General features: G+C 43.6%; 1 protein-coding gene across 1 annotated transcript in view; it reads left to right on the forward strand.

Moving 5' to 3' along the window:
- Positions 1-13,394: 13,394 nt before the first annotated feature.
- LOC126416980 (odorant receptor Or2-like) overlaps positions 13,395-26,246 on the forward strand; it is a 44,691-nt gene continuing 31,839 nt past the window's right edge. The window contains exons 1-2 of the mRNA XM_050084865.1: positions 13,395-13,445; positions 13,666-14,114. Of these exons, the coding sequence (XP_049940822.1) occupies positions 13,395-13,445; positions 13,666-14,114 (500 nt within the window). The remainder of the gene's footprint in view (positions 13,446-13,665; positions 14,115-26,246) is intronic.

Here is a 26,246-nt window from a genome sequence, read left to right on the forward strand (position 1 = left end):
TTCCATACATGTCTACACTCCATACAAATACTTTCAGAAATGACTTCCTGACACTTAAATCTATACTCGATGTTAACAAATTTCTCTTCTTCAGAAATGCTTTCCTTGCCATTGCCAGTCTACATTTTATATCCTCTCCACTTCGACCATCATCAGCTATTTTGCTCCCCAAATAGCAAAACTCCTTTACTACTTTAAGTGTCTCATTCCCTAATCTAATTCTCTCAGCATCACTCGACTTAATACGACTACATTCCATTATCCTCGTTTTGCTTTTGTTGATGTTCATCTTATATCCCCTTTCAAGACACTACCCATTCCGTTCAACTGCTCTTCCAAGTCCTTTGCTGTCTCTGACAGAATTACGATGTCATCGGCGAACCTCAAAGTTTTTATTTCTTCTCCATGGATTTTAATACCTACTCCGAATTTTTCTTTTGTTTCCTTCACTGCTTGCTCAATACACGGATTGAATAACATCGGGGAGAGACTACAACCCTGTCTCACTCCCTTCCCAACCACTGCTTCCCTTTCATGTCCCTCGACTCATAACTGCCATCTGGTTTCTGTACAGATTGTAAATAGCTTTTCGCTCGCTGTATTTTACCCTGCCACCTTCAGAATTTGAAAGAGAGTATTCCAGTCAACATTGTCAAAAGCTTTCTCTAAGTCTACAAATGCTAGAAACGTAGGTTTGCCCTTCCTTAATCTAGCTTCTAAGATAAGTCGTAGGGTCAGTATTGTCTCACGTGTTCAAACATTTCTACGGAATCCAAACTGATCTTCCCCGAGGTCGGCTTCTACTAGTTTTTCCATTCGTCTGTAAAGAATTCGCGTTAGTATTTTGCAGCTGTGACTTATTAAACTGATAGTTCGGTAATTTTCACATCTGTCAACACCTGCTTTGGGATTGGAATTATTATATTCTTCTTGAGGTCTGAGGGTATTTCACCTGTCTCGTACATCTTGCTCACCAGATGGTAGAGTTTTGTCATGACTGGCTCTCCCACGGCCGTTAGTAGTTCTAATGGAATGTTGTCTACTCCGGGGGCCTTGTTTCGACTCAGGTCTTTCAGTGCTCTGGCAAACTCTTCACGCAGTATCGTATCTCCCATTTCATCTTCATCTACATCCTCTTCCATTTCCATAATATTGTCCTCAAATACATCGCCCTTGTATAGACCCTCTATATACTCCTTCCACCTTTCTGCTTTCCCTTCTTTGCTTAGAACTGGGTTCCCATCTGAGCTCTTGATATTGATAAAAGGTCTGTTTAATTTTCCTGTAGGCAGTATCTATCTTACCCCTAGTGAGATAAGCCTCTACATCCTTACATTTGTCCTCTAGCCATCCCTGCTTAGCCATTTTGCACTTCCTGTCAACCTCATTTTTGAGACGTTTGTATTCCTTTTTGCCTGCTTCATTTACTGCATTTTTATATTTTCTCCTTTCATCAATTAAATTCAATATTTCTTCTGTTACCCAAGGATTTCTACTAGCCCTCGTCTTTTTACCTACTTGATCCTCTGCTGGCTTCACTACTTCATCCCTCAAAGCTACCCATTCTTCTACTACTGTATTTCTTTCCCCCATTCCTGTCAATTGTTCCCTTATGCTCTCCCTGAAACTCTGTATAACCTCTGGTTCTTTCAGTTTATCCAGGCCCCATCTCCTTAAATTCCAATATTTTTGCAGTTTCTTCAGTTTTAATCTACAGGTCATAACCAATAGTTTGTGGTCAAAGTCCACATCTGCCCCTGGAAATGTCTTACAATTTAAAACCTGGTTCTTAAATCTCTGTCTTACCATTATATAGTCTATCTGATACCTTTTAGTATCTCCAAGGTTCTTCCATGTATACAACCTTCTTTCATGATTCTTAAACCAAGTGTTAGCTATGATTAAGTTGTGCTCTGTGCAAAATTCTACCAGGCGGCTTCCTCTTTCACTTCTTAGCCCCAGTCCATATTCACCTACTACGTTTCCTTCTCTCCCTTTTCCTACTACCGAATTCCAGTCACCCATGGCTGTGATTTTTTGACAATATGTCGCTATTAAAGCAAGTTTGAAGCTAGGCCTACGAAAACTGGTATTTGATTTCTCGGTCAGAGGAAATACGTGTTTCAGAATTTTTGCCGAATTTAACCTATATTGGGGTGAAGTATTGAGTGAAAATTTGTCTGAAAATGAATTATTATTAAAGATCTACTAAAGCAATTTTAGAGATACATTATGAAAATTGGTACATGACATCAATGCTAGAAATAAAAAATACTTGCTTCAATGTTTTTGGACATTTAGGCCCCTAAAGGAGTGAAACAGAGGTGAAACGTTTTATGAAATTATTTCGTTGTGAAAGGATTATCAAAGCTAAATCTATGGAAATATTTATTTGGTTTAGTGTTATAAATAAAAGGAATATGTGTTTCACTACTTTTGGAAATTCTTCCCCTAGGCGGTTGAAATAGGGGATACAAATTTTTAAGAAAATATTTCGTCATATTAAAGGAAAATTAAAGCTAAATCTATGAAAATTAATAAGATATATGTGCTAGTCGATGAAATCTTCTGTGGAAATATCAACACAAGAACGGAAAAGACGTGATTAACAGAAACCTTGGACTCCAGTTACAAGAATCGATTTTTGCTCAGAAAAACATCCAGAAAAGTCCATGGTTTCATGGCCTTAATTATCGTGAAAAGTTTAGAAGTTGCTGCAATGTGTGAATAACAAAAAAATTCTATTATTAAAATAGAAACCATACAGGCTGTGTGCAGCACACAGTATACGCCAGCGAAGCAATGGGTTTTAACCAACTATGTTGTATGGTAGAGTATGTCGCTTACTGCGATACTGGCAATGTAAAATAAGGATTGTGTCTCATGCAGAAATTACGTATCAGTCCCCTGACGACCCGTTTGACATTATTAGCAAAATATAAAACTTTCATCTCCTTCTGCAGTACTTTCCTCAAGTAGTGCAGGATTGGGTGATACTTTTACCTATATTTTCACATACTCTTTCATTTTCTGTACTGTGGGACTGGAATAGCTAGTGCCTCCTTCCGTATTACCAAACACACATTTTATTTCGATTTTTGTTCCCTAAGTAGCTTATTTCGACAAAATTTAATGACACTTCATATAATCTACATCTACATGATTTCTCTGCAGTTCACAGGTAAGTGACTGGCAGGGGTTTCATTGAACCACCTTCAAGCTATTTCTCTACCGTTCCACTCTCGAACAGCGCGCAGGAAGAACGAGTCTTAAATCTTTGTCTTATTCTATTACGGTGGATGTCAACAAAATATTTTCACACTTTGAACGGAAATTTGGTAACTGAAATTGCATGAGAAGATCCTGCCCCAACGAGAAACGCCTCCGTTTTAATGACTGCCACCCCAGTTCGTGTATTATATTCATGGCATTCCCGCCCCTCTTTGGCTATAATACAAACCGAGCTTCCCGTCTTTGAACTTTTTCGGCGTCATCCGTCAATCCTGTCTGATACTGAACCCATAACACACGGCAGTACTAAAGAAGAGGTTGGAAGGGCGTAGTTAGGCAGTCTCTTTAGTGGACCTATTGCAATTCCATAGTGTTGTGCCAATAAATCGCAGTCTTTGGTTCACTTTCAGAACAACATTATCTATGTGAGTATTCCAGTTCCAGTTATTCGTAATTGTAATCCCTAAATAGTTTGTTGAATTTACAGCCTTTAGATTTGTGTGATATACCGTGTAACCGAAATTTTGCAGGTTCTGATAGTACTCATATGGATTACTTCACTATTTTCATTATTTATAATCAATTGCAATTTTTCGCTCAACGCACCTATCTTGTCAGAATCACGTGCCGGATTATCAAGAACGTTCCCTGCACATAAAGTACGCGAAGAGTGCAATTCCATGCTGTTTGATGCGTAGATCAGCACGTGGCTGTTAACCGAGGAGCCTGCCATTTCTGGACAATGGTATGGAAGCGCTCAGGACTAGAATGTGTTACTGCGCACAGGCCATATTACGAGCGCTGAAACTTAAGTAGTAGGAACTATTTATTTACAGCTCGTACAAAATACACATTTGTTTCAAAGTTTTACTGACATTAAAAGTAGTCATCAGCATTTTGTACAACCCGTTGCCAGCGATGTGGAAGTAATAGGATACTCTTGGCAGTGGCAGTTGTGTTGACAGATCGAGCGGCACGGTGTATTGGCCGACGAATTTGTAGCAGTTCTGAAGCGAATGCCGTGAAGTGTTTCCTTCAGTTTAGAAAACGAGTTGGACTTACGAGGGCTTAAGTGAGGGGAGTGCAGTAGGTGGTATAGCACTTAGCAGCCCTATCAGTCAAACAAATCAGTAACATCTTGCATTGTACGTACTTGAACATTGTCCTGCAAAATGATGGTCAGGCCCTGCAGAAAATATCATCACTTCTGTCTCTATACTGTTCATTTTTGGAACACTACTTGCGACCAGCTTAGAGACAGAAGTGATGACACTTTTTGCAGCACCTGAAAATCATTTTGCAGGACAACGCTCAAGCACGTACAGTGCAAGCAGTTACTGATTTGTTTGACTGATGGCGCTGCTAATTGCTATACCACCTACTGCACATCCCTCACTTGTTCAACTCGATTTCTAAACTGAAGGAAACACTTCACGGCATTCGCTTCAGAACTGCTACAAATTCGTCGGGCAATAGACCGCTCCGCTCGAACTGTCAACATAACTGGCACTGCTAAGAGTATCCTACGACTTCCAACGGGTTATACACAATGCTGGTGACTACTTTGAAGATCAGTAAAACTTTGAAACTCGTATTTATATTTTACGTAAGTAAATAATTGCCTGTATTAAAGTTAGAACCCCCGTATTTGCGCGAGTTTTCCTGATAGCTTGCATACCCTAAACAGCTTGCACTGAGGTGACAGAAGTCATAGAATACCTCGCAATATCGTTTCGGACCTCCTATTGCCCAACGTAGTGTAGAAACTGGATGTGGCAGCTCAGTCTTTGGCAGTCATCTGCAGAAATATGGAGCCATGCTGCCCCTATAGCCACCCACAATTTCGAAAGTGTTAGTGGTGCAGGATTTTCTACGCTAACTGACCTCTCGATTATGTCCCATAGCTGTTCGATGACATTCATGTCGGGCGATCTAGGTGGCCAAATCATTCGCTCGAATTGTCCGTAATGTTCTTCAAGCCAGTCACGAAAAATTGTAACCCATAAAAATTCCATCTTCGTTTAGAAACTTGTAGTCCATTAATTGCTGCAAATGGTGTCCAAATAATCGAACAGAACCATATCCACTCAATGATCGGTTTCATGTAATGTAAACACAGCCCGCATCAATATGAAGCCACCAACAACTTGCACAGTCCCTTGTCGACAGTCTGAGTACATGGCCTCGTGGGGTGTGTGCCACGCTCGAACCCTACCATCAGATCTTACTAACTGACACAGGGACGCATCTAAACAGGCCACGGTTTTCCAGTCGTGTAGGGTCAAACCAACTTCTTCACCAGCCCAGGAGCAATATCGTGCTGTTATCAAAGGCAGACGCGTCGGTCGTTTGCTTCCATAGCCTATTAACACCAAATTTCGCCGCGCTGTCCTAACGGCTACGTTCGCCTTACGTCCCACGTTGAATTCTGCTATTGTTTGATGCAGTGTTGCTTGTCAGTTAGCACTGACAATTCTACACTAAGTCTCGGTCGTTAACTGAGCGCCGTCGGCCACTGCGTTGTTCGTAGTGAGGTGTAATGCCTGAAATTTGTTATTCTCGGTACACTCTTGATACTGTGGATCACGGAATACTAAATGTCCCACGCGTCTCCCTCCAACTACCATTCCGCTTCCAGTGTGTGTTAATTCCCGTCGTGCGGTTATAATCATGTAGCAAACCTTTTAATGAGTCACCTGGGTACAAATGACAGCTCCGCCAATGCACTGCCCTTTTATACCTCGTGTACGCGATACTACAGCCATCTGTATATGTCAATATCTCTCTCACTTAATATTTGTCACCTCAGTGTAATTATTACACTGTATTAACCAAGCCTTTTTCGCTAAGAACCACAAACCAACGAAGTCACACTACTACAGTCCTGTTTCTGTGTGCAGGTAGAAACGGAATATGGTCAGCGAAGCAGCGCCTGCTGCAGTGGCGGCGGCAGCGGACGCCGCAAGCGACCTCAACCACCTGCTGCAGCCTCTGCACTGGACGGCCGTGCTGCGACACCCTCGCGGCGCCGACAGGTCACCTCTCTGCTTTCGCCTCTGCACCATCACCATGACGTCTCTCATCCTGTCGTTCTTCATCTCTGAGGTCACCGTGTTGTACCGCGAGGGCACGGAAGACCTGACCTCCTTCACGATGACGCTCGGCGTTGCTGACACAAACATAATCTGGCTCTTTCGCATGGTTCACATAACTCTGTGTGAGCGGGCCTTCCATAAGCTTGCTCTTCAGGTTAGTGAGGGAACCACATTACAATGAGTGTTGTTACTGCGACTCCTCACGTGCTGTACCTCGAGTAGCTACGTTCTGTGTGGATATTTCTTAATCGGTTGCTAGTTGCGTCAACAGCTAACCTACTTAACGTAGGGGAGGCCAGGCTAAGTTGATGAACACGGTCAGATGGCAAACCACTTATGGTTTTGAACATGGCTTCGCTTCAACAACTGTGCATACAAGAGCTTCAACAGATTGGAAATACACTACTGGCCATTAAAATTGCTACACCACGAAGATGACCTGCTACAGACGTCAAATTTAACCGACAGGAAGAAGATGCTGTGATATGCATATTACACTCCTGGAAATTGAAATAAGAACACCGTGAATTCATTGTCCCAGGAAGGGGAAACTTTATTGACACATTCCTGGGGTCAGGTACATCACATGATCACACTGACAGAACCACAGGCACATAGACACAGGCAACAGAGCATGCACAATGTCAGCACTAGTACAGTGTATATCCACCTTTCGCAGCAATGCAGGCTGCTATTCTCCCATGGAGACGATCGTAGAGATGCTGGATGTAGTCCTGTGGAACGGCTTGCCATGCCATTTCCACCTGGCGCCTCAGTTGGACCAGCGTTCGTGCTGGACGTGCAGACCGCGTGAGACGACGCTTCATCCAATCCCAAACGTGCTCAATGGGGGACAGATCCGGAGATCTTGCTGGCCAGGGTAGTTGACTTACACCTTCTAGAGCACGTTGGGTGGCACGGGATACATGCGGACGTGCATTGTCCTGTTGGAACAGCAAGTTCCCTTGCCGGTCTAGGAATGGTAGAACGATGGGTTCGATGACGGTTTGGATGTACCGTGCACTATTCAGTGTCCCCCCGACGTTCACCAGTGGTATACGGCCAGTGTAGGAGATCGCTCCCCACACCATGATGCCGGGTGTTGGCCCTGTGTGCCTCGGTCGTATGCAGTCCTGATTGTGGCGCTCACCTGCACGGCGCCAAACACGCATACGACCATCATTGGCACCAAGGCAGAAGCGACTCTCATCGCTGAAGACGACACGTCTCCATTCGCCCCTCCATTCACGCCTGTCGCGACACCACTGGAGGCGGGCTGCACGATGTTGGGGCGTGAGCGGAAGACGGCCTAACGGTGTGCGGGACCGTAGCCCAGCTTCATGGAGACGGTTGCGAATGGTCCTCGCCGATACCCCAGGAGCAACAGTGTCCCTAATTTGCTGGGAAGTGGCGGTGCGGTCCCCTACGGCACTGCGTAGGATCCTACGGTCTTGGCGTGCATCCGTGCGTCGTTGCGGTCCGGTCCCTGGTCGACGGGCACGTGCACCTTCCGCCGACCACTGGCGACAACATCGATGTACTGTGGAGACCTCACGCCCCACGTGTTGAGCAATTCGGCAGTACGTCCACCCGGCCTCCCGCATGCCCACTATACGCCCTCTCTCAAAGTCCGTCAACTGCACATACGGTTCACGTCCACGCTGTCGCGGCATGCTACCAGTGTTAAAGATTGCGATGGAGCTCCGTATGCCACGGCAAACTGGCTGACACTGACGGCGGCGGTGCACAATTGCTGCGCAGCTAGCGCCATTCGACGGCCAACACCGCGCGGTTCCTGGTGTGTCCGCTGTGCCGTGCGTGTGATCATTGCTTGTACAGCCCTCTCGCAGTGTCCGGAGCAATTATGGTGGGTCTGACACACCGGTGTCAATGTGTTCTTTTTTCCATTTCCAGGAGTGTATCTTATGCAAGATTGAGACCGAGATCGGGGACTGAAAACCCTCTCTCGAGAGCTGAACTCCTACCAAATCTCATTGCAAGTCTGCAATCCATATACCCGAAGCTAAACTCTCCTCACTCAATTGGAGCATTTTGTTAAATGTTCCCCAATTACATCACATGTTACAAACAGTTCAGTTCCTCCCTGAAAGGAATTTTACAAGCTGGGCAAAAGCCTTTCTTCCACATCAGCAGTTCTCAGAAAGTTGTTTCCAGGTTTCCACTTTTTAGTAAAAGCGAAAGACATCGCGTCACAGTATTTTTTGAGATATGAGAGCATTAACCTCGAATGTGTTGACAACTGAGAGTCGCAACATCTCATTGCCCAGATTGGAAGGAATTTCTTCTGCAACTGCGTCACACTCACCGTATGGGCAAAGATTGGCGTCAGGTGGCTCTCCCCTCCAACTATTTCCGTCCTGGGAGGTCGCTTGTCCCGGAAACATACATTTTCCGCTACACAGTATCTTGACAGAAACAGTCCAGTTTGTACGATACGCAAGATTCCACAGCCGGCCCGAATATCTCGCCATGATTCATTATCCTGGGGTTTTACCTGAAGCCGTAAATTGGAAATTTGTGGTATGTTCTATGGGACCAAACTGCTGAGGTCTTCGGTGCCTAGGCTTACACAGTACTTAATCTATATTAAACTAACCTGCGCTAAGGACAACACACACACCGAGGGAGGACTCGAACCTCCGACGGGGGCAGCCGCACCTGGAGCAGTGCCTCACGCTGTGCCGTCCTTCACTGATGGAAGGACTTCACGTGCTCTGCCGAGACGACGTCGTGCGGGACATTGCGTCCAGTCTGCTGAATACCTGGCGTGGCGACGGTCCGTCTCCCCGCCCTACCACAGGATGTTTCGCCCTCAGCATTCGGTGGCCCATTTGGCTCTAGCGACCGGTTCTGTGGACACCTAGCTTCTCCGTTTTGCTTTTCCCTACCGTGTCTCACCAACATGTAGCTCATGCAACCACAAGATATGGCCTTGTAAAGATTATCATGCACAATAAAGGAACTCACACCAGAGAAAGATGGCTTGATCTTTGCAATCACTTGCCTCACTCCTAAGTAGTTTATTAATCCACAGTAAAAGATGACTTAACTGTGATAAAAACGCGACATGTGTCAGTCGACATCAAGACTGGTGCGTTTCAACTGCAGAGAATGTAACAGCTGCCCTTGCTACTAGGTTTTATGCTGCCCACAACGCTTTTAAATTCTGAATGCAAGATTTTCATATTCTATTGCTCGCTACGTGCAATCTATTAGTCCTAAAAAGAAAATGAACAGCACCTTTTCGTAGGAAATTCTATCTAGTCAAAATACGTTCTGGGATACGTTTTCGCTGGAGGCTACGGTTTTCCGGTTATTCAAGAAAAACGCGTTTGAAGATCACTTTTGTATGTTTTTCCTGAATAACTGGAAAACTGCAGCCTCAAACGAAAACTTATCCAATTAAAAAATTTAACTAGATTAAATTTCCTACGAATAGGTCCTGTTCATTTTTTTAAGGACCAGTACTTTACGTGTAGTGAGTATGAAAAATTTGCACATAGTATTTGAAGGCATTGTGGGCTGTATAAAACCCAGCAGTTGAGACAGATGAATCACTCTAGAATCACTCTACACAGACACCCACAGGCGCTGATCGTCAAGCTGTTCCTCCTTTCGTTTATTACGCCAGCGCCAGCACCGAAATACAGATATAGTACAAGATGAATGCCAGCTGCTGTAGGCATCTTCCACATTATGTACTCACACGTACCACTAAACACCTGAATTTCGCAGAGAACATACAGGATTTATCGAAAAGTTATGGATGAATTCTCAGAAAACATTCCTAAAACATGGAAGAAAAAAATTGAATTTTATGAACATGGGTCAGAAAATGTATTATATCTATTTTAGACATCATTTTCTACTTCTCTTCATGATACGATAAATCACGATAAACACACAGGAGCGGAATGTACCAGCATTGTTTGAAACTTGTCTTACAAGAATTGTTTAAAATACCATCTTGGCTACGTTTGGTTCGAATGTACGGTAATGACTAGGTTTACCATCGGTGTCTGTAATTGCACTGGCATGACGGACAATTTCGTGGATTAGGGGCGCTCAGCGACTTGGCTATCAGCGGACGGTAGTGCTGACATGCGATTCACTTCATGAGCTGTAATGATATGCGACTAACCTCATTGCTGTGCCAGCATCAGACACGTAGCATCGTTTGTTTACTTTTCATCACGTACTGTGCAAGCACGTAGCATCAGCTGTTCATCAAGGACTTGGTTTCCGGTATAGTGCAATAAATGGCTCTAAGCACTATGGGACTTAATATCTGAGGCCATCAGTCCCCCAGACTTAGAACTGCTTAAACCTAACTAACCTAAGGACATCTCACACATCCATGCCCGAGGCAGGATTCGAACCTGCGACAGTAGCAGCAGCGCGGTTCCGGACTGAAGCGCCTAGAACCGCTCGGCCACAACGGTCGGCAAGTGCAATAAATTCGGAGATGGCAGATGCCCATTTTCTGTACGGATTAGCATTGCATCGGGAGAGATTTCCAGAACGACGGTGCTCTGACAGGAGGACATTTAAAGCAATTGATCTGTATTAGGGAGCATGGCACGTTTAGGCCTACTACTTACGGACAGGGAAGGCTTCAACGGACTAAGAGACGGCTACTGGAGGAGCAACTCCATAGTATTTGACGACAATTCTTTTATTAGCGGAACACCATTAACTGCAAAAAGTAGTATCGGCCAGTTGACTCTGTGGAGAGGGCTACTTGAGAAACTGTAGCACCCATACCATGTAAGGCATGTGCACGCACTCTAGGCAACTGATTTTCCTGCATGGGTACAATTAGCGAATGGTTCATTCAACAACGTGTCAATCCTCGCTTTGGTGCAAATGCGCTCTTCGTAGATGAGACTTTGTTTCAACGTTATCAGATTGTAAATTTCCTCATTCTGCACGAATGGGCTGTCGAGAATCCTCACTAAATTCTGCAATCAAGTCTTAATCAAACACTTTTTGCTCACTTTTGGATCGGCATTGTTGGTGACTGTTTGTTAGGGTCTCACGTTCTTCCACACAGGCTCAATGGAGAAATTTACCAAGCCTTTTGAGATTTTCACCCTGCAGCGGAGTGTGCGCTGATATGAAACTTCCTGGCAGATTAAAACTGCGTGCCGGGCCGAAAGTCGAACCCCGGACCTTTGACTTTTGCAGGCAAGTGCTCTACCATCTGAGCTACCCAAGCACGACTCACGCCCCGTCCTCACAGCTTTACTTCCGCCAGTACCTCGTCTCCTACTTTACAAACTTCACAGAAGCTCTCCTGTGAAGTTTGGAGAGTAGGAGACGAGGTACTGGCGGAAGTAAAGCTGTGAGGACGGGGCGTGAGTCGTGCTTGGGTAGCTCAGATGGTAGAGCACTTACCCGCCAAAGGCAAGGGTCCGGAGTTCGAGTCTCGGTCCGGCACACAGTTTTAATCTGCCAGGAAGTTTCGTATGTAGACTGCGTTCAGCCTGGGCTCTCATTGACTGGAGTATAATTGTCTTCAATGAAGAGTCTCGCTTCGATCTGATCCACGACGACCAGGAAAAAAATGTCTGGAGACACCCCAGACGGTCTTGGGGTACTAACCTGACTGTCGCCAATCATGCGGTCTTACAACCAGGTGTGATGGTATCACATCTTTTCAAAGCAGCGCCATTTTTGTTGTCATCGGCGGCACTCTTATAGCACAACCATACATCGATGATATTCTATTCCCCTTCATGGCAAGCCATCCTGGGCTTACATTTTAGCAAGGTAATGGCCGCCCGCACTCGGCAAGAGCTCCTACCGCTTGCCTTTCTGCTTTCAAAACCCCATCTTAGCCATCAAAGTCGGCGGATCTTTTCGCAATTGAGAATGTTTGGAGCAACATGAGCAGGTCCCTACAGTCAACTCGGGGTTTTGACGAGCTGACGCACCAGTTGGACAGGAGGGCCTCCAACATCTCTGTCAATCAGTTCCAAACCAAATAAGGACCAGAGGCTGACAATGTGTTATTGACTTGCTCAATTTGTGAATCTTTTTGTCTTGAATAAATAATCGAAATTTTCTGAAATTGTAATCATTTGTACTTGCGCATTGTATCTACTGATTCCCGTCCCATTAAGATAATCTTTCGTGGTGCCTGTTATTTTTTTTTTCCTTACAGTGTACATTAAGCGACCAAGACAGCTTTATTCCCTAAAATCGACAATGACAATGGATTCAGCAAGAGCAGGTATTGCCTGCAAGGGGAGAAAACACTGTTTTAAAAAAAAATTTAGGGCAGCCACATGTCGCAAACAATATTTTCTCTTGACGGTATTCGCTCAGTTTGAGAATACTGTAACCTCCCCACAGATAAAAAAATATAATAACCTCCCAACAGTAAAAAATATAAGTATAACATTGATATTTAGCGTACCCTCCCAATAAAAAAATTTCCGTAACCTACTAATAATACAATGTGACTAAGCTTTCAATAAAATTGTGGCTCACTTATAACCTTTCAATAACTGAATGTGAATTTAAACTGGTAAATTTTGGACGTCAGCAGTGCTGCGTCATGGCCCTGAAAATTCATTATGAATAAATTGAAAATTCTTACCTCAATAAGGTCACCAGATAACGCATACATATCTGCTCCTACAAGAAATTTTTCTGGCATAGCCCTGTGCAATGCTGGCCGATAGATTTGTCATGTATAAAAAGAAACAACTGATTTTTCTTTACAATTATCAGGATGACCATGGATTTGAGAAATTAGTAAATTCTTTAAATTGACATGAATAATTGTCAAAAATTAATTTTTTTAAGAAATATTATTATTAAGAGATTTTCTTAAAAACATGTACATTGTACTTGATATAACAATACTACATATGCGCGAGGCTGCTTTTATCTTATACTACAACGCTCAGTCACCGCCATCGCTCCCCACGACCCGCCCAGCCAGCTCCATACACAAGACTAATAGCTACTACTACTACAACTGCTACACAGTTCCTACTGCATACAACACTGCTCGCGCTAGCAACAAATTCCTTAATCATGGACCCCTTACAATACTATCGTCAGAAACTATGGAATATACCGTCCCCAGTAGCTGGATCATTACATTGCCAACCAGATTGAATTCCACAGTTTCTGTTGTTGTTAAACTGAGCTGTCGAACAAACTCGGTCACAGACTCATTTAGGGAATTCATTTCCTTTATTAGTAATTTTAAGTATTTTCTGCTGAGAAGTCTCTTAATGCTATATAACGGCGGAAGCTATCATGTCCTGAGATCGTACTCATTGACACGTTTATCTGCCTGCAGGTCGGTAATGACTTCGCGGAGTTCCTGACTCTGGACGACATTCCTGTGCTACGCTCGCAGAGCCGCGCCGTGCGTCGCTTCACGCTGATGTACATCTGGTTCGGCATCGGCGCCGTCGTCTACTACCTTTTCTCCCCTGTGAGTGACGAGGGCCTGCCCGTCATACTGGCTGTGCCCTTTGACGCGAAGCAGCCGTTAGGCTTCGCCGTGACGTGGATCTACGTTTCGATAGTGACCATGCACGTCGTGGTGATGACCATGGTTTTCGACTCCTTCAATGTCAGCCTCATCGCACAGCTGCGTATACAGCTCACGTTGCTCAATAGTAAACTTGTCAGTCTCGCGAAAGAAATGTCCGAGAGACCGGTCCACTCTTCAATAACGCCTGCCTATCGTGAACTTCATTATCGCCTGCAGAAGTGTGTCCGTCACCATCAAGCAATTATCAAGTAAGACTAAAAGCAGCTAGTCACAATAGTACATTTTCATGTTTGCTGAAAACGTTTGTATGAATTCTTGTGATTGTCCGTGAAATGGGTAGTTGTAACGGGCATTTACGAGGGTCACTCCAAAAGCAATGCACAGTATTATTGCAAAAATACAGTTTTCATTCAAACTTAGTACAACCTGTTCCCGTGAGTGGCGCCATCATAGCATGTCTTCGAGATGGCTGCTACACTTGACGTTCGTCAGAAGCAATGTGCTGTCATAGAATTCCTATGCTGTGAAAACGAGACAGTGGGAAACATCCGCAAGAGGCTGGAAAAGGTGTATGGAGATGCTGCTGTCGATCGCAGTACAGTTAGTCGGTGGCCAAGCAGGTTACGTGATGAAAGAGGGCATGGCAATAGGATTGTCCTCGCAGCGGCAGGCCTCGTACTGCACACACTCCAGACAACGTGCAGAGAGTTAACGAATTGGTGACTGCTGACAGACGCATCACAGTGAACGAATTGTCACGCTACGTTGGGACAGGGGAAGGAAGTTTGCAGAATACTGAAATTGTTGGCGTTAAAAAAAGGTTTGTGCCGGGTGGGTTCCCAGGATGTTGACAGTGGCTCAGAAAGAAACAAGAAAAACGATATGCAGCGAACTTTTGGAACAGTTCGAGAATGGTGGAGATGAATTTCTAGGAAGAACTCTGACAGGTGATGAAACATGGCTCCATTATTTTTCACCAGAGACGAAGAGGCAATCATTGGAGTGGCATATTGCAAATACACGCAAGAAAAAAAAATTCAGAGCTCACCTTCTGCTGGAAATGTTATGGCTACGGTGTTTTTCGATTCCAAAGGACTCTTTATTGTGGACATCATGCCAAGTGGAACCACCATAACGTTTGTGAAGCATGGGTGACGACAGTGTAGAATCTTCAAGCTCGACTGAGTCGTGTTCGGCCATATCGGCAAAAGCAGGATGCTTTGCTGTTGCACAACAATGCACGGCCACATGTCAGTGAAAAAACCATGGAAGCGATCACAAAACTCGGATGGACAACACTGAAACACCCGCCTTACAGTCCTGACCTGGCTCCATGCGACTATCATCTCTATGGGGAACTGAAAGACTCTCTTCGTGAAACAAAGCTTGAAGATGATGACTCCCTTGTGCACGCTGTCAAACAATGGCTCTAAAAGGTTCGTCCAGAATTTTACCGTGCGGGTATACAGGGGCCGGTTCCAAGATGGCGTAAGGCAGTTGAGAGAGATGGAAATTATGTGGCGAAATGAAAATATTGTTCCTAAACGATGTATCTATACACTGTAAAACTTTCAAACATGTAGAATGAAAGATGGATTTAAAAAAATAGTGTGCATTTCTTTTGTAATGACCCTCGTACATACAAGTATTTTTGTGAACTTTAACTCTGCTTTCGATTCCATCACCATTTTCACATTTACACTGGATTCAATCTACATCATCTAATACTTACAGTAAATTAATTTAATCATGAAAAGAAGTATTGTTCAGATTGGTCAAAACACGCAGTACACTAAATGTGATGTAGTGTGAACAAGTACTAGACGGCAGACTTCACAAAGCTCTCCCTAGCTGGATATAGATCACTGGAGTGCTAATTACTCCACGTGTGATAATACCGACTAATTAGATATTGGGCTATATCAGTCTATTTCAAAGAGCAATGAAATACTTAAATCTCTTTTCTTTATGAGTACAGTTCGATCACTTCACAACTGGAGCTTTCAAGGGGAAAAATTGTCAGTAGTTACGATTCTTATGTTTTTAATTAGCGTATTGAAATGAGCACTATAAAATTCTTACGTCTGTTTACAAATGATTAGAAATCGAATTATAGCTTCTGTACTTTGTCCTAAATTTATCTGAAAGCTCAGTACTAAAAACGAATTCAGACCAACTACCCATCTATATTTAGAGTACATATTGAGGCGTAGCGCCTTCACATCGTGCTGACATTACAGAAATGATAAACGTGCAGCGTAAGTTAAGCGCATGACAGCTGGCGTCAGAGGCCGGTGTGTATGTAGCTTCATTGCGATCTGGTAGAGGTCATTAGCTGACGGACACTGTTTGAGCAGCAGTCAAAATACTGTAATTTTTATTTTCAGTTGTGTTTGTTTAATTTTCTAATTGTTTTATTAATAACTGCTATTACTGTGCTTAGTTATGAGAGTAAATGAAGGTGTGAATGTGAAATCATGTTTCATGGAAAGTTTTTGTATTATACACTAAAATAATTGGTCAAGTGGGGAATGTTCGAATTGGAGTGTGTGTTAGTCATTTGTTATAAACTACTTCGTCAGTTAATGGTACAGGAAAAATGAGATTTTGATTTTGGTACAGTAGTTTTGTTAAGAGGGAATTAATTTTATATTTGTGGGTTTTCAAAATTTATTTATCTTAATTTACTGTTCCACTTCAGTGAAAAATTGTGATTGTTTCGGTATATATGGGAGGGATTGAGCGGATTTGATGCTGCTCTCCGACTGCCTGTGATGTTTCTCTGCCAATCAGAAACTAACATATTAGCTTGTATTTTGGGAACTAGAAGCTTCTTTTGTGTAGAGAGAGTGGAGTCGGGGCTTGGACCTAATAATGATCAGACCTACTAATATATGCTCCGTTGAAAATTATTATTATATTGTGATATTTGGCTACCAAAATGTTTGAGATGCGCCCTAAAGTGCGGTAAGTAGCTTGATTTAAAGCACAGCGTCAAATTCAGAACATTTGGGGACATTTAAATAACTAAATTCTGCGTTAAGTGTTGCTCACTCGCTAACATCAAAGCGAGCCATTCTAAAAGAAACAATCCGTTTGTAAATTTTCGGTGAGGAATAATTCATAATTACCATAAACTGACTACGGCTATGAATGATGTATACATGTGGGCTTTTCAGAATTTGTACAGTTTACAGTAAGGGTCGGTAGTGACTGGTGATGCAAGGTTACCGTAACAGAGTAAAGTTTTCACACGTAGATTGTATTGTATTGTATGTTAACCGTGGGCCTAGAAACGACGGAGAGGCTCCGTCCCCGCCGCAGCCGCAGTGATCCACAATCCCGTGACAACTACAGCAGTCCACTTCACTCTCCCCCACCCCCCCTCACCACCGCCACCTCTGCCCACACCGAACCACTCTTTCAGGGCTATTGTGCGGTTCGGCACCTGGTGGACCCCTGAGGGAACGTCTCACACCAGACGAGTGAAACCGCTATGTTTGCCTCTTAGAGTAGTGGTGGTGTACGCGTACGTGCAGAACTTGTCTGCGCATCAATTCTTGACATAGGGTAGCTGAGGCGGAATAAGGGGAACCAGTCCTCATTCGCCAAGGCAGATGGAAAACTGCCTAAAAACCATCCACAGACTGGCCGGCTCACCGGACCTAGACACAAGTCCTCCAGGCGGATTTGTGCCGGGGATCAGGCGTTCCTTCCCGCCCGGAAAGCCATGCGTTAGACCTCGCGGCTAACCGAGCGGGCTCACATATCGATAATGTAATTTAACTAATCCTTCCACCGACAAATTTCAGTGCTATTTGTAATTACAGTGTATACAGCTGTTTTTTTGTATAGCTTTTTCCGGGTGAGAACTGCATGTCAGTAACTTCAAGGAAGCGTGCGTGGTGCGAGGTGAACGGAACTTTATACGCTTTGCAATGCACCGGAACACCGCAATGTCAATTACTGCTAAAAATACATCTAAATGGTATTTGGAATATGCAGCCAGGTCAGCGACATCTGTTTGATGAAGGATATCAGTTCGTTTCATGATAAGCACTCTATTTAGATAAACTTTGCATGCTGGATTATGCAGTACTTCAACTATTTCGACTTACACACTGAGTACAATGAAGGCAGTAACATGAGTAATGTATTGTCAGAATGAGGTATCAACAATGAAATATTTCTTTATGTAATTTGTTACAGACGGATTAGGAGAGAACAAATAATATAGGCTAGATATTAATTTTATTATTAAAAACATATTGCATTTTCTTCACTGTATAACAACAGCGTCCATTTTGCTCATTGACGTCAATAAAACATTACGTTTATTTCATTGTTCAACCACAAGCTCTTGTTAAAATATAAATTTAATTATAAAAAGAGCACTAAATTTCTTTTATTGTTTAGCAGCTGTGTCCATCTCACTTCTTGGTATCAAAAACATTAACATTTTTCATTATTCCGCTACAGAGACATCTATAAAGGTGTATTTTATTGCAAAATCCATTATTTTTCATTATTTTGCCCCATGGTCTCGTAGGGATGTAAATTTTACTGTAAGACACAATTCTCTTCTTTCATTGTTCAAGAATAATATTCACTCCGCTCAGTATAAATTTAATTATAAAAATCATTACATGTTCTTCCTTTCTTTTCCACTGCCTGTTTTCAGAACACAGTAAGCTAGGGACAGCCCTTGCTCTTAATAGTTTGAACTTCATATTCTACCTGCAAATCCTTAATCCACTTTACTTACTCCAAACCCTTCACACTGGACTCTCTTCAAACAATGTGAATGAAAGGAGGGATTGCATTCCGATCTTCTGTGGTGAAACAATTTCGGAAGACCGAATTCAATATTTTGACTTACTGTCTGTCATTTCTCGTTTTCGTGTCATTGTAGTCAGTGAGTGACAGAATGGATGATTACGAACCGCTTACTGATTTAGTGTAGGACTAAAACCTATAATTATTAGAGCATTTAGCCAGACCAGTTGACAAAATTTTACTTTCAAAGTCGTCGCTCTCCTTACTCTCATTTTAGCTTCATTCTGCTTTTCTCTGTCAGCTAGGTTTTGATTTATCTTCAATCTGAGATGGAGCTCTCTTGTATATGTAGCAGTTTTCTAACACGGTTCGTAGTCATAATCCCTTAACAAAAAAATGGTTCAAAGGGCTCTGAGCACTTTGGGACTTAACATCTGAAGTCATCAGTCCCCTAGAACTTAGATCTACTTAAACCCAACTAACCGAAGGACATCACACACATCCATGCCCGAGGCACGATTCGAATCTGCGACCGCAGCGGTGGAGCGGTTCCAGACTGAAGCGCCTAGTACCGCTGGGCCACACCGGCCGGCTAATCCCTTAAGACTTTGCTCTGAACGTACTTGTCTATGACCGTACGGAACTATACTTTTTATTTTTATTTTCCATTTGTGCTCCACATATTTGCCCTCAGTACTGAATATCTCACGTCGACCACTCATATGCCCTGTAATTTGTATCCTGCCAATCTTACTAAGCAAAAATATGTTCCTATCCTTCTTAACATTCTTTGTAATACCCATTGTCATAGATTTCTGTCAGTGATACCATTCTCTATGTGAACTAAGTCGGAAAATTTATCTCCGTTTGTTGCTAGGACGTGGAAGGCGCTACCTTCACAAGTAATTTTCGAACAAGGCATTCAGGATACCGTCACTGGAATCCCTGCCTCTGGCACCATCTTCAGTATCATGACTCTCTCAATCTATTACTGGCAAGTTGAAGTCACGCCCAATTACAGCCGGCCGGAGTGGCCGTGCGGTTCTGGGCGCTACAGTCTGGATCCGAGCGACCGCTACGGTCGCAGGTTCAAATTCTGCCTCGGGCATGGATGTGTGTGATGTCCTTAGGTTAGTTAGGTTTAATTAGTTCTAAGTTCTAGGCAACTGATGACCTCAGAAGTTAAGTCGCATAGTGCTCAGAGCCATTTGAACCATTTGAACCCAATTACAAGAGCTTGTTCAGGAAAATTATTCACATTCTGAAAGCTCTCTCCGATATGCTCTCCCACTGTAGCTCGTTACTCAGGTGATCTATAAAGGCAATCGATTAACATTTTTGTCCCACTTTTGGTGCTAGCGAAACTCAGCTCACTCTTTTCCTCCATGAGATCCACAGCGCTGTAAACACCTGTGGTCAGGATGATGCTGTGTTCCTCAACTTAAAGAAGGCATTTGAAATTGGCCTGCATTGCTGCTTAATGAATACTACATTGCCGAGCATCGGACAAGATTAGATATTCTTCGCAGATGAAATTCAATTCGTCGCTCTTTACGAAATCGACAAATGTAAGTTCTGGAGTACCTGAGGAAAGTGCGTTTGGACCGTTACTATTTGCATGGAATATAACTGATCTGGTAGAGTCCGTCAGTAAACGGTCTTGCCGCAGTGATAGCACTGGTTCCCGGCACATCACCCAGCTCTTGCATGGGTGACCGTCCGGGATCTGCCGTGAGCTGTTGGCACTGAGGGTGCTCTCAACCCTTGCGAGGCCAATTGAGGAGCTAATTACGAAGAAAATTCAGCTCAGATCGCGAAAACTGACTACGGCCGTGAGAGTGGTTTGGCGAAAACACGCCCCTCCAAACCGCACCAGTGACATCTATCGGCTGAGGAAGATACTACGGTCGGTTAGTACAGTTCCGGCTTCCGAGGCTTGTTTGGACGGTGTTCGGAGTAGAACGCTGTTGTCTATAAGGAGGTCTCAACGCCAGAAGACGACAGTGATTTGCAGAAGAATTTACACATGACTGACGAACAGTACAGGGACTGGCGATTGGGACCGGCAGTTAACCCTGAACGTAAATAAATATAACATCTTGAAGTTAGATGCGAAGAGAAATCCGCTACTGTACAACAATATCGACGACAAAGTGCTGGAAACATTAACTAACGTAAAGTATCTAGGAGTGTCAATCCGGATCGACCTTATGGGGAATGACCACATAAACTGTACAACAAGCAGACGCCAGACTGAGGTACATAGAAACGTACCTGTGCCCAGTGAAATTAATGTGTACCCTTTCCTTATTCCCTTGTTTGAATAGTCTCTGAAATCGTAGTTACATAGTCCTTAACACTCTTTGGTACTTTTATTGAAACCTTTGTTATCCTGCCATGCCTCTGTTATAATTTCCACAGAGACAACGGATTGCTAGGACGGTAGCCAATGCCTTCAGAAATCTGTGTTTGCAGTAACTCACATAGAAATACCCTGCCTCACTCTTCAGACCTTAACTTTCGTGCACTAACGTTGCAAATCGACGCAAAATTTTTACTTGTCACATTGAAATAGGTTCTCCTACGGCTTGTTTTGCTCGTTGAAATAGCCACCATTTGTATTATTGTAAAATCGAAATTTGGCTGTGCTTATTACCTCATTTTAATTAATAGCTATATCTGCGCATACAGCATTTCCTGTCTCTGTCTTACTCGTAGCTAGTTCCATGCAGGCAGTGGTCCTGCAACGGTATGTAAAAATCATGCGAAGTTTTTCGTCATTTTAGGATGCAAACGTGCACATCCAGCGCGAAAAGTGTGCCCTTCGTTTCCCCTCCCGGCCTCCTATCGGTTCTTGCAGTATCAAAATGGTCCAAATGGCTCTGAGCACTATGGGGCTTAACATCTGAGGTCATCAGTCCCCTAGACTTAGAACTACTTAAACGTAACTAACCTAAGGACATCACACACATCCGTGCCCGAGGCAGGATTCGAACCTGCGACCATAGCAGCAGCGCCGTTCCGGACTGAAGCGCCTAGAACCGCTCTACCACCGCGGCCGGTTCTTGCAGTATCACGATTTTCTATTCTCTCCCTGCCCCAACCCTCTTCCACACCTTACAGTGACTTCCCCTCACCCTCGTCCCGTGGAGGTTGTGCAACGCCAGAATGAGTATCGCATCCCAACCAGCCTGCGCCGAAGTGGGCGTAATACTTTAAGCGAAATCAGCTGTCTTAATTCTCACCGGCGGTTGTGGCCGAGTGGTTCTAGGCGCTTCAGTCCGGAGCCGCGCTGCTGATACGGTCGCAGGCTCGAATCCTGCCTCGGGCATGGATATGTGTTATGTCCTTAGGATAGTTACGTTTATGTACTTCCAAGTCTAGGGGGCTGATGACCTCAGATGTTAAGTCCCATAGTGCTTAGAGCCATTTGATCTTAGTTCTCTTTCCGACATTCAACATAAGTGCCCACCTCCTGTCAATTTTTCGTTTCTTCACGTGGCTTGCAGATGCCCACACCCAGACAAGCCACGTTTCAAGTGTGGCATTTTATAATTCTGTGAACTGGTCCGGTTCTTAAAGTACTCTTTCCCTTCCTTAAGATGATTTTTAGATTTTAAAATAATACTAAGTATTGTTATAACCTATATGTAGCCACTATTGTGGAGTTTTCTAATTTGCCCTTTGCCATGAAGTGCTTGATGGGCTTGCATTGACAAACAGGTATCGTGAGACAGGAACTGAGGGTACATGAATTCATGTAAATTTGCTGAAGAGAATTATTCAGTTCACTTCACCACACAGAATAATGTGCCAGGGTATGAAATGTTGTGCAATTTTCCGTCGCTGTCTTGCGGACAGAGAGGACTGAAAAAGAATCCGATTGTATGTCGCACAGAGTTCCTGGAGTTACTCATACACTTCATCGATTGTTCAATGAAAAGTAAAGAAACACTGACATCGTCTGTCATTAATATGAGAATTTAAATGCAAGGAAAAAACACCGTCCACGATTCTTTTATAGAACTGACAACTTCAGCCAGTTCGCTAACAAGCCGTAGCCATATATCCTAGAGTTAACACTGTACATATGAAGAGAATCCTGCAGTTTCTCCACTAGAAATGAAGTCATGATCATGTGGTCGGATGTGCGGCCATTTTGGGTCTTTACAGCATATACCATCCACAAGTGATCGGTTACTTGTAAATGCTGTCAGACTTCTTACCTAAGGTAACGGGAAAAACTTCTTTCACGTTTACTAAGCAAGTTCTTTGGTAGTGTGAGATTACTCATTGCAATGTTCTTCTTGTTTTCACAAACATATACACCGTCCACTTTGATACAGAGTTGTACACTCATAACACATTTCTCTATTGCGGATATGTCTGGAAACAAGTAAACATAGTCTTTATTCACAGTACAGTGTATGTCTTAGCATAAAACACTCAACGGTAACATTACTAATCAAATTATCTAAGGGTAGTATTAATCCTGACTCTAAGCGCTACAAAGCAAATATAATAAGTTCATAAGGCAAGGAAGGTAAACAAATTTATAAAGTGAAACTATATGAACAGTGTGAAGGTTGTATGGATAACCATGCCAGAGGGGAAGAAGAGGGGAAATGTGATCTGCCCGTACATGACAGTGCTCAACGTATACACGACAGCTGTTGCAGAAACTTGAAAAAGCTCTAAAGTTTATTGTACGTGTATATGCTGAAATATTGTCATATTAACGTCTTATTCACGTGCTTCGCTGCGCTCTTAAGGCAACAGCAGCAACCAGTATAAGTGTGCTTCACCTTTGTCCCCAGCTTGTATCACGCACATTATCTCCTTAAGAAGTTACATTTAGCGAGCACATATCTACCAATACGCTGTACACAAGCAGAGTCGTTCCTCCGTGAGAACCATATTTGTAGCTAACGGAAGGTATTCAAACCAAGCAGAGAGTTGTATCTATTTTCTATTCACAATTACAAATATATTTAAGCTAATCTCTAGAGAGAGCAATGGTGCTAGCGTAACGAGATATGAAAACTACCGAATGAATGCTCTGCTGATTAAATTACAAACAGGTGAAAATGAAACACTTCTTAGCAACTGTGTCACTGCATACTCAGTCAAACCATTAATCTCATAAAATTGGATTAAATGCTATACAGGTCTCATTTTGAGGCGTGTACAAGCAAATATTTTTACTTAGAAGGTGCAACAGCCAATTTTCTAACCTTATTGAATTTATATTTCAGTTCATGTTTGAATCATCTATAAAAATTATTGTTAAGAGCAATGAAAGAAAATTCTTTAACAATAGTACGACATGCTGTAGACATCTCATAATGGTTCATCACTGGTGCAACCACAAAGCAATTACACCACTTACAGGCTTGTAAGTAGACACAACATGACATAGCATGTTGTCGTGTGAAGTGCCTAGGATCGTTGCAGCAACACGCATGTGGACAGCACGGACTGCAGACACTTGCCACCCGCATGGTGGTGGCATGGACCCAATAGTGACAGCTAGCTGCAACGATGGCGAGGTCCAGCATTGCACCCCAGCCTTAAACTTGGAACCTTCATTTGGCGTGTTCGTAGGCGAATGTGCAACAGGCCCAGGCATATGTAGCAAGTTGTGTACCGTGTCACTGGTGACCAACAGCTTCTTGGCCCGTGGGCAGCCAGTGTGGCAGCTAGACCAACAGAGGAGGCCACGTGGTGTTACACGGAATTACTCCAGTGGGCTGATAGCAGTTAAAAGTTCAGTGCGTCTGGATGGAGGAGGAGTCTAATCGACCGTATTCAGTGGTCCATGTGCTTAGCTCATCACTAGCAAGTGCTTGCACGTAATCAGTGTCACTGATGACACCCAGCTTTGGTACATGTGGACAGCTGAATTCTGGGTACTCACTCTGAGTACACCCATGAAAAGCGCATTGCAGCACTGCACGGTGCGGCAGACTCGTAGTTCGTCTCTCACGCCGACTTGCTGCCAGGCAGTGTTTTGAGGGCTGGACTTTTCCACCTGGAGGCGAAAGAATGTGCAGATGTAGCATGCTCCAGGCAAGAGTGTCTGAGCCCTGCAGCAGCCGAGGGTATGTCGAGGTAACAGTGGAGATATTTTCTCACCACAGCAGAGAGTCTAGACACAATCTTGGTTTCCAGGCTTGAGACAGAGCAGATGGTGCGGGGAAAAAAAAGGAAGATGAAATTGAGTCAGTACCGGAAACAGCATTTGGACCCCTTTCCCAACTTTACGATGATTCTTTTAACAAGGAAGCAAATCCAAAAGGAGAAGACAGATCGTAATGAAGCAGATGACGCCAAATAAAACAACGTATTTATGAAAGCAGAATGCAGAGCTGGAGAAGAAAAAGAAATATATGATGAAGATGGTGATGGTGATGAAGAAGAATTACAAAACTAAAGTGTGACAGGTGGGAGACTAACTACATCACTTTTTAGTAAATCAGCAGAAAGAGAGTGTGATATCTACGTAACATCACCTCTGAACCGATAGTGTTAATGATTTGTAATCCACAGATAAGTCTCAGCTTGAGAGAGGACAAGTTACTATTTTGCATAAAGATTTTGTTACAATGCTACGCAAATTGAGAGAGACTCTAGAAAGTTAACGGCCTGACAGGCGCTGATGGAGCCTGGTAGGGCGCGAAAAGCATGAGATATTTTTATGGTTTTTAGTTTGTAGAAAGGCATGTTGGAAGTTGAAAGCAAGTGCCAGAGAGCCCATCCCTCAGTAAATCTTGCCAGACAGGCCCACAGCTGCAGAGGGCAGACAGAGCACCCCATAGTCGAGACAGGTCTCCAGCAGGACAATGCCACTATACCTACACTGGCGCCAGCTAAAGACTGGGCTGGTGGCGATGGACTGAAGGGATGGGTCTACAAAGTGGAACTGTAAACATGGATTATGTGCACCGCCACGCCTAATAAAAATTCAAAAGTTATCGTGTCTGCCAATACTGCAAATAGGCCTGTGTACCACTTCCATCAGCTGCCTCAGTCGTATAAGGTACTCCATCCGAGAAAGGTTTACATATAGAATCTTTATGACACCTCATAACTAGGACTAACACGCTCCAAAGCACAGGCAATTTAGGTAAAGATCTCTAAGACTTTATCCGTTCGCTTGTTGCTGTGAAAAGCGACGCAACTTCAGACAAAAACATCTTCTCCCACTGCAAAAACTTAAAAAAAAAAAACAGGAATTAGACGTTTCTTTTTTTTCCAGAGATGCAGGTTTTTTAACTCTTGCACTTGTTCGACATGAGTTCGTGCTGTCATGTAGGAACGGGGATTTAGTGCCTCTAAAGCCCTGTGATGGGCTCGAGGTGGGTGAAGGCGGTGTCGTTCGTGCACCTTGCGGAAAAACAGGATTGTTTTCTCTGGGAGAGGTGCGAGGCATTCGGGTTCTGGACTTTGGTACGGAAGCAACTTCTGGTCGAAGGTCTGGCATGTGTAGCTAGTGCTGGGACCAGTCCTAAGACTGACGTCACTTGCGAGTAGTTTAGACTGGGCAACCTGTGGTGAAGTTCTTACTGTACCAACAGTGTGACTTCAAACGTCTTGCACTACTC

Source organism: Schistocerca serialis, chromosome 8 (assembly GCF_023864345.2).
Source record: "Schistocerca serialis cubense isolate TAMUIC-IGC-003099 chromosome 8, iqSchSeri2.2, whole genome shotgun sequence".
In the NCBI taxonomy this organism is placed as follows: Eukaryota; Metazoa; Arthropoda; class Insecta; order Orthoptera; family Acrididae; genus Schistocerca; species Schistocerca serialis.